General features: G+C 36.1%; 1 protein-coding gene across 2 annotated transcripts in view; it reads left to right on the forward strand.

Moving 5' to 3' along the window:
* The window catches only part of LOC150102145 (DNA polymerase eta-like), a 111,893-nt gene that overhangs the window by 40,581 nt on the left and 56,706 nt on the right, over positions 1-14,606 (forward strand). For both annotated transcript variants that reach the window (XM_090399260.1, XM_090399262.1), the window contains exon 5: positions 8,638-8,813. In XM_090399260.1, coding sequence (XP_090255386.1) covers positions 8,638-8,813 — 176 coding nt within the window. The remainder of the gene's footprint in view (positions 1-8,637; positions 8,814-14,606) is intronic.

The raw sequence follows: 14,606 nt of genomic DNA on the forward strand, positions 1-14,606 counted from the left end.
CATTGATTCTCATTTCTTTCATTTTGTTTTTATTTATTTTCAAATCAACCTTCAGAGACTCTTCTTGTAATGTGATTATTTTCTTTTAGATATTTACATATCTATGAGCAATTAGTCATACATTTACATAGTCTAGATCAACCAGAGTTTTCCATGATATTCTTCTAATATGTGCCATTTCTGTCTGTTTAAAAAAGCAGTCTAGCACTAGTATTAATAATAAAGGAAATATAACAGGCATCCTTGTCGTACTCTAGACAGTTTGAAAAGGTTGTGACTGATATTGATATATATAATTTGAGATTTAGCCAACCAAACTGTATTCTTGTTGGCTTAAACCATAATGCAATATGATGATACAACATGACAGAATCTCATGCTGGCTGGGACATCACCCAGTTAAACCAGGTCTCCATTGTTTTTGTCAGGGAACCAGTGTGAACAGCAGAAAGTCATCCACTGGAACAGATCTGAGCTCAATATCAGCAGAGTTCAAGATTGGAACCATCAACATAAGAAGCATCAATGGAAAAGAAATCGAACTAGCAGAAGAATTGGATAAGTACCAGATCAACATAATAGAAAATACAGAAACAAAGAAGATGAAAACAGGTGAGATCATTCTGGTCAACAAATTAACTATGGGAAAAAGGAGTAGCTATAGTATTGAACACTAAATATGATTATAATCTTCTTGAATGGCAAGCAATATCAAGCAGAGTGACGTGGGAAAATATCAGAATGGGAACTGGATGATTTTTTTGGGAAAATTTTTTGAAGCATTAGAGAAGTTAGTAGATGCAATGAAAAAGGAAAAGTAAAAGTAAGTCTTTGTTGGAGATCTAAACAGCAGAGCAGGGAATGATTACCAGATGTATAAAAATATGTTGTGTGAATTTGGAGTTTAAATCTCCAAATTCTGGGCAAAACACTATATTTCAACATAAAAATATGTACAAATTCACATGGACAGAAGATGCAAGAAATAAGAAAAGTCTCCCTGACTATGTTATTGATGATAGTGATAGTTGGTTCAGGACACAAGAGTATACAGAGTATTTGAAACGGGAAGTAATCACCATTTAGCTTTGAGCAGGTAAAAATTGAATTTCATATCGAAAAGAAGAATGTATAAGAAAGTTTTAAAATGAATCAAAGTGAGCAGCTTTCAGAGGTGAAATGTAGGCAAAAATATACACACATTATTCAAGAAAAAAAATGAAAGGATATGAAAACAAGAATCAAACATTGGAGATTCGGTGGCAAGCCCTGAAGAAAACATTGATTGATTCAGCCACAGAAATGTGTAGTGGGGGTTATCTGCAAGGATATAAAAATTAGAACTCAATGATGAACTCAAGAAGCGAGAGGCAGTCAAGAAAAAGAACAAAGCATACTGAAAGTGTGTCAAGTAAGTTGGCTTGTTCTCCAAGAGAATGCAGAGAAAAATGTAAGAAAGCAAAACACTGTTTAAAACTAGCTAAAACAGAAGTCATAGGAAGACTTTGGTAAGAACACAAAGTAAATATCAGAAAAGTGGCAAAAGATTCTGGAGGCTGTTGAAGAAGCTTAGAAATGGAGGAAATTCTTAAAATGAATCAGAGATGATAAAGGTGAAAACTGAAGATAAAGATATTCTGGATGTCTGAAGTAATTACTTTCAAAGATTTCTAAATGAAAGAAGTAGTGGCAGAACAGTGTTAGAAAAAACACTCAACAGGAATGCAATCAGTAATACATATAGATACTTGAAGTAGAAAAGGCATCAAAAACCTGAAATTTGGAAAGCCAGCAGGAGTAGATGATATTCAATCCGAAATGATCACATATGGAAGCAGAAAAGTTTGACATTTGCTACACTGTGTAATTCAGAAAACCTAGTATTAGAGGATCGAGTTTTGGATGATTGGAGTAAAGCTTATAAAAAGGGAAATACAACTGAATGTGAGAATTATAGAGAAATTTTCCTACTAAGTATTCTTGGTAAAATTTATGCAAATATTTTTGAGAAATGGTTAAAAAAATTGTTGAAGGGAAACTTGGAGAAGAACAAGATGGATTCAGGCCAAACAGAGGTGGTCAGATTTTTTACTTGAAGACAAATAGTTGAGAAATCATTTGAGTAGGCTAAGGATCTGTATTTCAGTTTTGTAGATCTGAAAAAGACATATGACAAAGTATCAAGAGAAAAGTTGTTCAAAATGCTACAGTTATGTGGTGTAAATGGAACATTATATCAAGCAAAGTCTGTGAGTTGTAAGGCAGCAGTTAGAATTGAAGGAAGCACAGGAAGATTGTTTGATAAATCAGGTTTGAGACAAGGGTGCACATTATTTCCAATGTTATTCATCTATACAGATCACATTGTGCAAGAAAGTGGTATTGAACCTGATATCAAAATTGGATATGTTAATCTCTGCTGTACATTTTATGCAGATGATGTTATACCTCAAAATAAATCCAGCCCAAGTCTGCAGGATTACCCTGACTAAATTAAATAACTGCTGTAATAAATTTGGTATGCAAATCAGCAATAAAAAGTCATAGGCAATGAAAATAGGCAGAAATATTGAAAACTTCAACTGCATCCTGAATGGAGAACCCTATAGAACAAGTAAAACATTTCAGCTATTTTGGAACAATTTTAATGAAGATGACAAATTAAATATGGAATGAGACGGTAGAATCAGCAAAGCTGGTGTGGTACGCAGTCAACTGAATAAATTTACATAGAATAAGAGAGAAATTCATGAAAACATAGAGTTCAAAACAATTTTAACTTTGAATGATCAAAGACTATAGGCCACTGATAGAGTTCTGAGAAAGATTAGGCAAGGGAACAAATGACATCATTGGCAGTATCATATTAAAAATGAGGATATTAGAAAGAACTTGACATTGTTAGCATTCAAGAATGTGTTGGGCAGAGCTAATATTAGGCAGTAAGTCACTTAAGCAGAATGGGAGAGGAAAGGTTAGCAAAAGCTTGGATGTCAGGAAAAAGATCCAGAGGAAAACCAAGATCAAACCAAGGTGGATTAATACAGTTTTGGTATGGTATTTTTACTATTATCTCTGCATTCCAATCATTAGGGAATGTCTTTTTTCCCAGATCTCTTGGAATGGCACAAAGAGAAATAGTTAAACAGCAGGTTTAATCATTTCAATATTTCATCTGTCACTGGGACATTTTCAGGAATGCCATGTTAAAATTGTAATAACACAAGAAATAAGTGGAAGAAATTAAATCTACTCTATAATATAAAATGATAAGCTTTTTTTTTAATGTTTTTGTGTCACGTTTTTCGTCAAGTTATTTGAAATGTTTTGAAACTCAGGGGCTACCCTGAGTGTTGAGTCATCAGAATTCAAGGAGAACTAGCCTACCAGTCCGCAACTCGGGGGGGTTGGGCGCCGTGGGGGGAGGAACCCCCTTTTGAGTTTTCAAAATTCGAGTCATCAGAATTCAAGGAGAACCGGTCTACCAGGTCTGGAACTCGGGGGGGGGGGGGGAGACCCCTTTTCAAGTCATCAAAATTCAAGGAGAACCTGCCTACCAGTCCGGAACTCGGGGGGGGGGGGGGGTGATGGATAAAAGGACTTTTATATGCCTGATGGACTGCATTTTAATGATTTTGGAGTTAGATGTTTGGGGGAAAGTGTTGTTTAGTGAGAGTGTATTACTAGTGCAAAACCAGGGAAACTAGAGATATTAGGAAGGATAATCTAGCATCTGGCCACCTTTGTGATAAATGAGCATGAGCACAGGAATGATTATGCAATGCCAAACAGGATTTCACAAATCTCCAATTTAAATGGGTTGGTAATGACATTACACAAAGGTAACTATGGATACAAAGGGATGTTGAAATGCATGTACACAAATGCAAGAATTTGTGTAGCAGGAATAAGGATAAGGAGTTTTTAGCATTGGTAAGCTCTACTTGGCCAAATATTTATGGGCATCACTGAGACCTGGTGACTGAAAATTACATAGTTACAGGGATAGAATGTAAAGTGTATTGTATTTTCAGGGAGGATAGAAGGAACAGGATAGGAGGTGGGATATTTATGATGATAGCTGCAGAATTACAACTAATAAAATTAGAAGTTAAAGAGGATATTAGGTCTCAGGGAGATGGTTCATTTGAGGCTGTCTTGTGTGAGATAGAGGCAAATAGGACAAAATATGTTGTTGGGTGCTGCTACAGACTAGGAAGGGGTTCCACAGGAAGATGTAGATGCCATGTATCAGCACAATGAGAGTAGGCCAAACAATTCTTATGTTGTTTATTATTTTAACGGTATAATAGAACACAGAAACTAAGTAAATAATTAATTTATTAACTTGATGCTGATATTTCGCTGGTATTATAACCAGCATCTTCAGAGCACAAAAACACTATTTGTCACAATACGCAAGACTAAAACAACATGGTGTACTTAAAATTGTAGCAGCAATACAAAGACTAGAGTCCTGATTTTGGCGCCCTCTATCTGAAAAAAAAAAAAAAAAAAAAAAAAAACGCTATCATATATTACTAGAGTCCTAGAAAAGTGCTAGTTTTTTCTTAATATGACTGTCTCCCAGATCTTCGGCAAGTTAATACAGCCATATTTGTTGAGATTTGGAGTATGTTTTAGGGCTTCTGTCGCCTCTAAGAACAATCTTTCTGATTTATATGGGTTTCTGTGTAGTACTTTTGTGTTTTTCCAGTTGATCCTGTGTGCAGGGGTATCCAGAGCATGGTCTGCTAGGCCCGACTTCCCATAATGATATTTCCGGACGTATCGTTTATGTTCGCTGATGCGGATATTCACAGTTCTTCCTGTTTGACCGTAGTAGGCTTGATTGCATGAGCAGGGTACTTGGTAGACTCCTGGATGTGATAAAGGAGGAATGCTGTCCTTGGGTGAGCGGATGAGGGTGGCTAATTTGCTATATGGTCTGAATGTAGTGCGTAGTTTATGTTTATTGAGAATTCTTGAGATCTTTTCGGATGTGCCTTTAATGTAGGGGATGGTGACTGTTTTGTTGTAGTTCTCTGTGGTGGATGGTGGGAGGGGTTTCTTGGGAGTGTTTAGTATTTTGTTTATTTTTTGTGGATTGTAGCCGTTGGCCAAGAAGGTGTGGCGTAAGTGAGTGAGTTCAGCAGTAAGAGCCTTGTCATTTGAACAGATTGCTCTCGCTCTATGGGTTAGCGTTTTTAATATGCCATATTGTTGAGGAGGATGATGGTGTGATTGTTTGTGTAAGTATCTGCCTGTATGTGTGGGTTTTCTGAAAACTGAAAATTCTAAGGAACCATCTGGGAGACGTGTGATGAGTGTATCCAGGAAGGGCAGACAGTTGTTGGCTTCCAGTTCCATAGTAAAGTGGATTTTTGGATGTTGGCTATTTAAATGTGCTAAGAATGTTTTCAATGTCTCAGAGCCATGTGGCCAAATAGTTACTTCTTATGTTAATTAGTTAGTTAATTGTTAATTAGTTAATTAGTTAATTGTTATGTTAAGGGAGGAAAGGGGACATAGCAAGATGGAAGTGGAATTTATACAGTTGCCAAGGGATAATTACATGAAACAACATGTTATAGAGGAGACAAGGGGGTTTGGATCTGATAATAGCATCAGAAGACGTATCCATAACTCTGCCTCCAATTATTATTATTATTGAATAACACCTCCATGGAGTCCAAAGACTCATCGAGGGAGGGATTCTACAACTCCCCGTCTTCACCCTGCCACCAACCACAACTACCTTCATCTACCGCCAACCACCACAGGTATTTTAACAGACAATCACAAACATCCATGCCCACAGCTGGACTCGAACCTGCAGCCTTTTGGCTGGAGAGCAAATATGCTAACCACTTGGCCAACCAGGCTGGCAGTTTTAGGGAGAGTGACCATGCAGTCTTGTTCTGGGAAGTTGCCACACACATGCAGTTCTCTGTCAAAAAGGGTTTTATATAAGGCTGCTGATTACAAGACACTCGGGAGTGATTTTGGAACAGTGTTGCTTGAAAAGCTACAAGGAAAGAATGTCAGTAGTGCATAGCAAGTGGTGTCAAATTGCTTGAGGGTAGCAGTATCAGACTGCATATCCAAGATCAGGAGGATAAACCAAGTTGGAATTAAGTGGATGAGTATCAATATAAAGCAAGACCTGCATAAAGGGAAAACATTGTTGAGGAAACATCAAGAAAAAAGTGATCAGCATACTCATTGATCAGAAGGGTGACTAGTATGGTAAGGAAGGCCAAATGGGCCAAAATAAACCCAGAAGAGTTTTTTTTTTATTATTATTTTTTTTTTTTTTTGTTATTATTATTATTATTATTATTACGGGTATCTCCATGGAGTCAGTAGACTCATCGCGGGAAACCCAAACTAGCAAAACAATGTCTGTCATATCTCTTCTTGAATTCATTTACAGACGAAGAGCTCACAACTAAGTCAGGCAATGAATTCCACTCATTCACCACACCACCCTCCAGGCAAAAAACCTTGCTCTGACACCTTTGCTAACCACACTCTTCTTTAATTTCCAGAGATGACCTCTTGTTCTTCCATCACTATCACACAGCTGAAACATTTCCCCTGCATCAATCCTATAAAAACCTTTTAGTAATTTGAATGTTTCTATCATATCCCCTCTTCTTCGCCTATCAACCAATCTCTGCAATCCACAAGCTCTCAATCTATCAATGTAGGGAGCATTTTTTATATCACTTTTTTTGTTATGTAGTAAGTAAGAGGAAAAATGACTATGGTAGGATGACTTTAAACAATGTTCGTGGTAGGAAGGTGACTGAACCAAAAGAAATAGTTGAGGTGCTGAGTATTCATTTTGCAAAGGTGTATCATCCAGGTGGAGATTTTACAGTTGCTGATGTTACAGAGACATACATCAAAGTTGAGGTAGCTAAACAGGAGGTGTTCAGCATATTAAAAACTATGAATCTGAACACAGTTTTGGGACTGGATGCCATACCAGCCTGTGTACTGTGTGAATATGCAAGAGAATTGTCATTACTTCTGATGACTTTGTTCAATCCAAGTCTCAGTTCTCACAAGGTTCCAAGAGAGTGGAAGGAGGGTAAGATAGTACCATTGCATAAAGGTTGCTCCAAGACAGAGGTAGCAAACTACAGACCAATTAATATGTCAAGAGTGGTTGTTAAAGTATTGGAAAACTTGGCGAAAGGTAAAATACAACAGTGGGTGGATAGGGATGTGACACTCTATAGTGGGCAGCATGGCTTTGCAAAGGGTAGCTCCTGTCTTAGTAACTTATTTACATTTTATAATAAAGTAACAGCAGAATTGGATTAAGGTAATGGCTACACCATGATACTGCTCAACTTTTCCAAGGCATTTGACAGAATACCACATGGAAACCTATTACAAAAACTAGAGAGAATGGGAATGGATATGAGGCTAGTAGCACTGATTGGGAGATTGCTGACAGACTGACACCAGAGATGGTGGAGCGAAGTCTAGGAGAATGATGGCGACTAGTGGTGTACCTGAGGGTATGGTACTAGGTCCACTACTCTTTAATTTATATATCAGTGACATAGGGAAAGATTTAAGAGCAGATGTTCAGTTGTTTGCTGATGATGCAAAACTGGGGAGAGCAGTAGTTGATAAAGGTGATGCAGATATCCTGCAGGATGATTTAAATAAATTGGCATTGTGGGAAAAAGATAATAAATGTCAATTTATTGGTGCAAAATGTAAGGTAATGTATTTTTGATTGAAAAAGTTGCATATCATATTGATGGTACTCGATTGCAGGAAATTGATGAGGCTAGGAACTTGAGGTAATGGTGGATAAATAGTTAAAGTTCAGAGGGCATATTGCAAAAGTTGGAAAAATAGCTCAAAGAATTACTTGGATGTTAATAAACACACTAAGAAATTATTATTCCTCTTTATAAGGCTATGATTTCGGCCACATCTTGATTATTGCACACAGATTTGGTCACCTGGGTTTCTTGGGGACCAGGAGTTGGTTGAAAAGATTCAGAGATGAGTGACCAAGATGGTGACAGATCTGCAAACCTTCAACCTATCCCTACGAGGATAGGTTGAAGGTTTGTGGGTTACAAAGTTTAGTTGGTAAGTGGAAAAGAGGGGACATGATAGAAACTTTTAAGATATTAAAGGGGTTTTATAAAATTGATGCAAGTGAAATTTTTCAATATATGACAAATAGTTAACTATGTGCCGTCCGTGGAAGTTGTGTAAGAGTGTGGTTGGTAGGGATGTACAGACAGATATTTTTCGCACAGAGAATGGTGAGTGAATGGAATGGATTGCCAGAATTGGTTGAGAGTTCCTGACAGTGAATGGATTCAAGGAGAGGTATGATAGGATTTGTGTGTATGATGGTTGACTTGGGTCTCCTGCAATGAGTCTCCAAACTCCATGGAAATGCTGTAAATAATAATAATAAAAAGGTGGGGGATAGGAGCACCAAAATTGTAATTTGACTCCTTGTTTATTATATTGTTTCATCTCTTCCTCTGCAAATTTTGAATTGTTTTTTGTGCACAGGGATAATATCTGTTATTAATTTAATGTTAATATCTATAGTTTTCTACTTCTGAGGGAGCTTTATTTTGATTACAGATTCCTGTGATAATAATAATAGACTTAATGAATGGTTAGAATCCATTTATCAAGACGAAATTCATGCTTCTCCAGATGTTCACCTAGCTTTAGCTGCTTTAATTGTGGAAGAAATGAGGGTTGCAATTCATAAACACACTGGCTTTTGCTGTTCTGCTGGCATTGCTCATAACAAGGTATTCGTTCATGAATTTATTACATTTCATTAATACTCAATTGATATTTTTCATCTGTTATTAATGTTAATATCTGTATTTTTCTACTTCTGAGGGAGCTTTATTTTGATTACAGATTCCTGTGATAATAATAATAGACTTAATGAATGGTTAGAATCCATTTATCAAGATGAAATTCATGCTTCTCCAGATCATGAAATTATCAAATCAGGAAACAGTTGTTAATTAAGTGCTTTGATTTAGTAGTTGATGACAAATAATCTAGTTCAGGTCTTTAATTTACTGTATCTGCTAACCATATGTATTTATTCAAATTAAGGGAATATTAAATCCCACATTGTTTTAAAACCGAATAAGAAACTCAAAGATCGGAATCAAAGAGTTTCATGATTCTTTGAGTTTCTTATTCGGTTTTAAAACAATGTGGGATTTAATATCCTCTTAATTTAAATAATGTTTACATTGCCGAAATGAAGCCTATTGGCTCTTTATTTTAAATAAAATATTTATTTTATATACCATATTTGCCGGCGTATAAGATGCACCTCCTTTTTTGTACACATTTTTTAGTAAAAAAACTTTATCTCTGAATATAATAATGAATTTACAGTATTTCAAATATAAAGTAATAAGTAGGTCTACTTTCAACAAATACCTAATCTAACTAGGAAAGAGTACCCACCTTTTAATCTTCTTCATCAAAACCCAGAAATTCATCTCCAGAGCTAAATGAAGAGATACTTCAAACCTCTTCTAAATCAGAATCTGAGTCCTCATACAACAAATTGTCCTCTGTACCATCCTGTGCATTACTAATGCCACACTTCTTAAATGATTCAACCACTGTCTCAGTTTTACAGCATCCCATGAAGCTTTGACCCACTCACAAACTTGCAAAATGCCAGGCTTCTTCCTGATGGCATAATCTCAAAATCTGAGGACTGCATCCAGCTATTCCACTTCTCCTTCATAAATCCCTTAAATGGTTTATTAATACACACATCTAAAGGTTGAAGCTAACTAGTTAGACCTCCTGGAATTACACTAACTGAGTTTTCAATTCCTTTAGTTTATTTTTAACATCTTGTGTTCTGTGAGAATGAAACTGATCCCATACTAGCAGGGCATGCTTCTTCAACAGTCCGCCAGGGCACCTAGAACAAATTTTATCTATACATAACTTCATTCCTTCTCTATCCATCCAGCCTTTTGTGTGAAGATGTACAAACACTCCTTTAAGCAGTTCTTCTTTGGGTAGTGTCTTCCTTTTAAAAATCAATAGTGGCGGCAATTTTGTCCAATCAGCACAGCAGGATAAACAACCGTGTAGTGAATTTTTTCGTGCCCCAAAGTTTTAACAGTAACACCTTTTGCGCCCTTGGAATCTACAGTTTTGTCTGAGAGCACATCAAAAGTCAGCGGCACCTCATCCATGTTTCCTATTTGCGCAAGTTCAAAATTTTCTCGTTTCCTTGCGTTAATGATGAATCGATGAAATTCATTAATTTTTTCTTCATATTCAGCTGACATCTTTTGTGATATTTTTGTTTCAGTCCGCATACATGAATCTGGAACACCATAATGCTGATCCAGTAAAGTGCGATCCCTCTGTTAGTGGCTATCGCTTTTGCTTGATGAATAATCATTTTTGTAGACTGAAAGTCCCGCTTTTCTGTTGTCAAAAATCCAAGTATTCAGTTCTGCCTCAAGTTCTGGCCATTTTGCAGTTCCACTTCGTAGGTTATGTTTAATGTGTTGCTTTTTCTTGATCCTCTTCCTGATTCTACCAAGTTCTTATCATTTTTTCAGTTGGGGGTGGTTCGAATTGCCTCTCTGCAGCCCTGTTTCCATATTCTTTAGCATACGCCACGTAGCTTGTATGCAATATTGTAGCAATGCTGACGTTTTTCAGCCATAATTTGCCAAGAAATTTAGAGAAAATTGAACAGCAGAAATTTATCACCGTTCACAACAACCACGACAACATGCGCATCCACTGAACTCTACGTAACCGGAATGTTCTCACACACCGTAAGGAAGCTAGAGAAATCGCGTAACTCAGAACAGAGAAAATTTCCAGAAATGAAAGTAATAAAAAAACTGAGTATTGGCGTATGAGACGCACCCTGTTTTTCAGACCTATTTTCAAAGGAAAAAAATGCGTCTTATACACTGGCAAATACGGTGTGTGTGTGTGTATATATGTATATGTATATATATATATATAGAAAGGTATTTTCAAAAAGAAAATTTGCTTTTTTCAGTCTAATGGTCAGCTATATCATAGAGTATTATATATACAGGGTGTTCGGGATAAATTTGACATATTTATAATTAATTATATTTTTCCGTAAGTTACATGTATTAACACACACTTCTCTTCATTTAAAAGTTTGGACCCTTCTTCATTCATATACAAGATGTCAGAAAGGATGGATAGCTGGAACCCACCTGAATCATGGAAGAGAATAACTTGTATCATGATGATTCGTGCCCTCCATCAAAATAAGGATATTACGACTGCTGCCCAATGCTCCCTGAATACAGTAAAAACAATCAGGCATGAACTAGAGACTTGCAATGGTGACTACGAGGATGTAGCAAGAAGAAAGATCCCTAGCAGACGATCTGATTGCGTTCGTACAGCAGAATTCCTCGCAAATCTGCAGGAACAGGTGTTTAAGAACCCTGGCATTGGAATTCGGGCTTTGTTCGTGGAGTTGCTAACTGTAGTCAAGCCCTGGATAACAAGGGTAGCCAATGGTAGGCCGTATGTATGGCAGCAGGATTCGGCCCCTTGCCACACCTCTGGGAAAAGTCAAAAATGGTTGTCTGAAAATTTCTACGACTTCACCAGTCCAAATGTTTGGCCTCCAAACTCCCCAGACCTTAACCCCATGGATTATTTTGTATGGGGCGCAGTTGAAAAAGACACCAATCGCACTTCCAGTAATACAAAAGCCCAGTTAATGGATAAAATTAAAACAGTTTTTGCGGCCCTTCCCAGGGAGACTGTAGCATCAGCTTGTTCGAGGTTCCGAAGCCGAATTGAAGCTGTGATCGATGCTAATGGTGGTTATTTTGAGTAAATCTTGTTGATAGTATTGTAATTAACTCTGCCTGTAATGTTTTTTTGTCAATTCATTAAATTTAATAGATACAAAGAAGATTTTCTTTTTCCTTACGAAACTGTCAAATTTATCCCGAACACCCTGTATATACATATACATATATAAAGGTAATTCTCGTATAATGCAGATGTTAAGTTCCAATGAAATGCCGCGTTATATAAATCGCATTATACGAGACATAGATCACATAGAAAAAGTAGGGTTAGGTTCCGAAATCGTTTTTTTTTTTTTTTTTTTTTTTTTTAAATTATATAAACAACGATGACATATCTAACAAAAACAATATTTTTATTTAATTCAGGTAATTCATGTAAGTTAAAAAAAAACATAAACTATGACAAATACGTAGTATAAAATTCTAAAAATTACAAATTGTACATAAATTTCATTGCACATAATGTATAAATGTTTTAGACACAATAAAATAAAGCACATATTTTGATCGTCATCACAGTCTTCAGAAATAACATTTCGTAGATGTTCTTTAATTGGCTGGAGGTAGTCACCACTTGAAATTTCGGCCATGAAAACACAAACTTGGTTTGTGTTTTCATGACCAAATCTTCTCTCCTCATGAAGTTGAAGCACCATTTTGCCTTTCCTGTGAAATCAACAATGTTCATTTCTATTATGACCTTTTTTCTTGACCACTGGTATTAATAAATTAAAGACTTAATTCGGTATGTTAGTCAAGTAAATAATTGTTTAATATTTGACATGTTTCACTGACTAATATCTCTCAGCATTTACAATAATATTGAATGGGATATGAGTCATGCCCTACATAGAAGAGAACTACCATTCCAGAACATTCAAAGAAACTGCTACAGTCGCCCGTTCAACAGGTAACCTAAATAACAATCGAGGCCAAATCCTACCAGATATATGGAAAACTCTAATTAGATCATTTAACCAAAAAGAAATGAACTTTCATGAAAATTACAATAAATATCTCAACAAATAAAACTTACTTGCGACACGTGTATTATCACACACAGTGATAACTTTATATAATTTTTAGAATTGTCGGTTAGTTTCCTAGTTTTTGTTACTTTCCATTGCTTACCAGTATATCCCTGAAAATGCTGACAGATATTAGTCAGTGAAACATGTCGGATATTAAACAATTATTTACTTGACTAACATACCGAATTAAGTCTTGAATTTATAATGTTCATTTCTCTTGCAAACCTTTTTGCCTCATATTGAATAAGCTTGGTTGACACACATATCCTGCTCTAGCACTGCTCCGTAATCCAAGTCTTAAGCCTCTACTCCAAGTTTGCCATTTTGCTGGTTTTCCTCTTAAGGCCCTCTTCTTTTATGGCATCTTGAGTAGTTGTTCTTCCTGTTTTCTCCGCTGTCTATTCATACACTCAGTGGGAGGAGGTCCCTCTGAAGCTTATTTCCATATAATTGATGACTTTTAACTTAAATTTGAAGAATGTGACAATCGTTTTTTATTTTTGGACATTTTTATTGGCTAGTGCTCAAAATATTGTTAATGCATTAACTTACCCTGCCAACAAGTTGCAGACGTATGAATGCTTTCAGAGTTCTGGTTGGTTTATTCAGAATCAGCCGTTAATGATGTCAATCGGCAGAGTTAACAAAGGCTAGTGATTGTTGGAAGCCTGTTCACAGAGACAAGGTACTGGTATGGATGTGTGCTGAAAAAGAGTACATATTTCTGAATGCTTTCTTGGAGATGTATCCATTTTATAGCTACAGAAAATGAATAAAATACTAGGAATGTCAACTTGTTTATACTATTGAAAATGCACTACACTCAATAAACAACGTAGAAACATGCAATACTCAACCAAAATAGTGAACTAAAACCAAATCTGAAAATAGTAAACTGAAACCCAAACCAAAATTATTTTGAACTGAAACAAAAACCAAACCTAAAACTTGACTAAAATTCAGCTTGCTTGGATTAATTTGTTTGCTAATGTAAAATAATGATAATAGTTCTACAACCTTGATGTCACAAACACAGCTAACATGCAGAGCGATAAGACCACACTAATACCATTTTCGTGCTCTGTTGTTTGTAGCTTTTGACTTGCTCTTTCATCTTGTCTTAGTAAAAAAAAAAAGTAGTTTGGAACAGTGTTGTTTTTTAGTTGAACCTAAAAAATGCACCAAAAAATTAATATACAGATTTGCTGAAGTTCTTGTGTAGTTTATCACATTATTATGACTGCACATTAGTCATTAACGTTTGTGACCTCAAATTTGCGGTGCTGTTATGATTATTCTACAGCATGAGTAATAGTAAGGATTTTGCTGATGTTAGAATGGAAATTGGGAAGTGAAATAGCTGAGTGGTTTGGCATGTATGTTTGATTTGAAAGGTAACAAATATGGGATGAGAGAAGATATGAAAGAGCTACTGCAATAAGCGAAAAAGAAAAGCATTAAGGTTGTTGCTGCCATCTTTAATGTCACAATGTGGCTGATGTGGAATCTAAAGAGGGAACGTGAGACAAATACGAAAGCAGAGAAAATATGAAAGGATTACTAAGAGAAGAAAAAGAAATAAAGTAACAAGTTAGTAGATATCATAAAGTTTGTTGCCAGAGTGTAATAGTAGCATGTAGCGAATGTGGGAGGAGGACCTTATTGCTAATGAGTCAAATGTGTAGATGATGAAGGA

This window comes from Typopeltis vanoorti, chromosome 10 (assembly GCF_054136105.1).
Source record: "Typopeltis vanoorti isolate ZY-2024b chromosome 10, IOZ_Tvanoo_1.0, whole genome shotgun sequence".
NCBI lineage: Eukaryota > Metazoa > Arthropoda > Arachnida > Uropygi > Thelyphonidae > Typopeltis > Typopeltis vanoorti.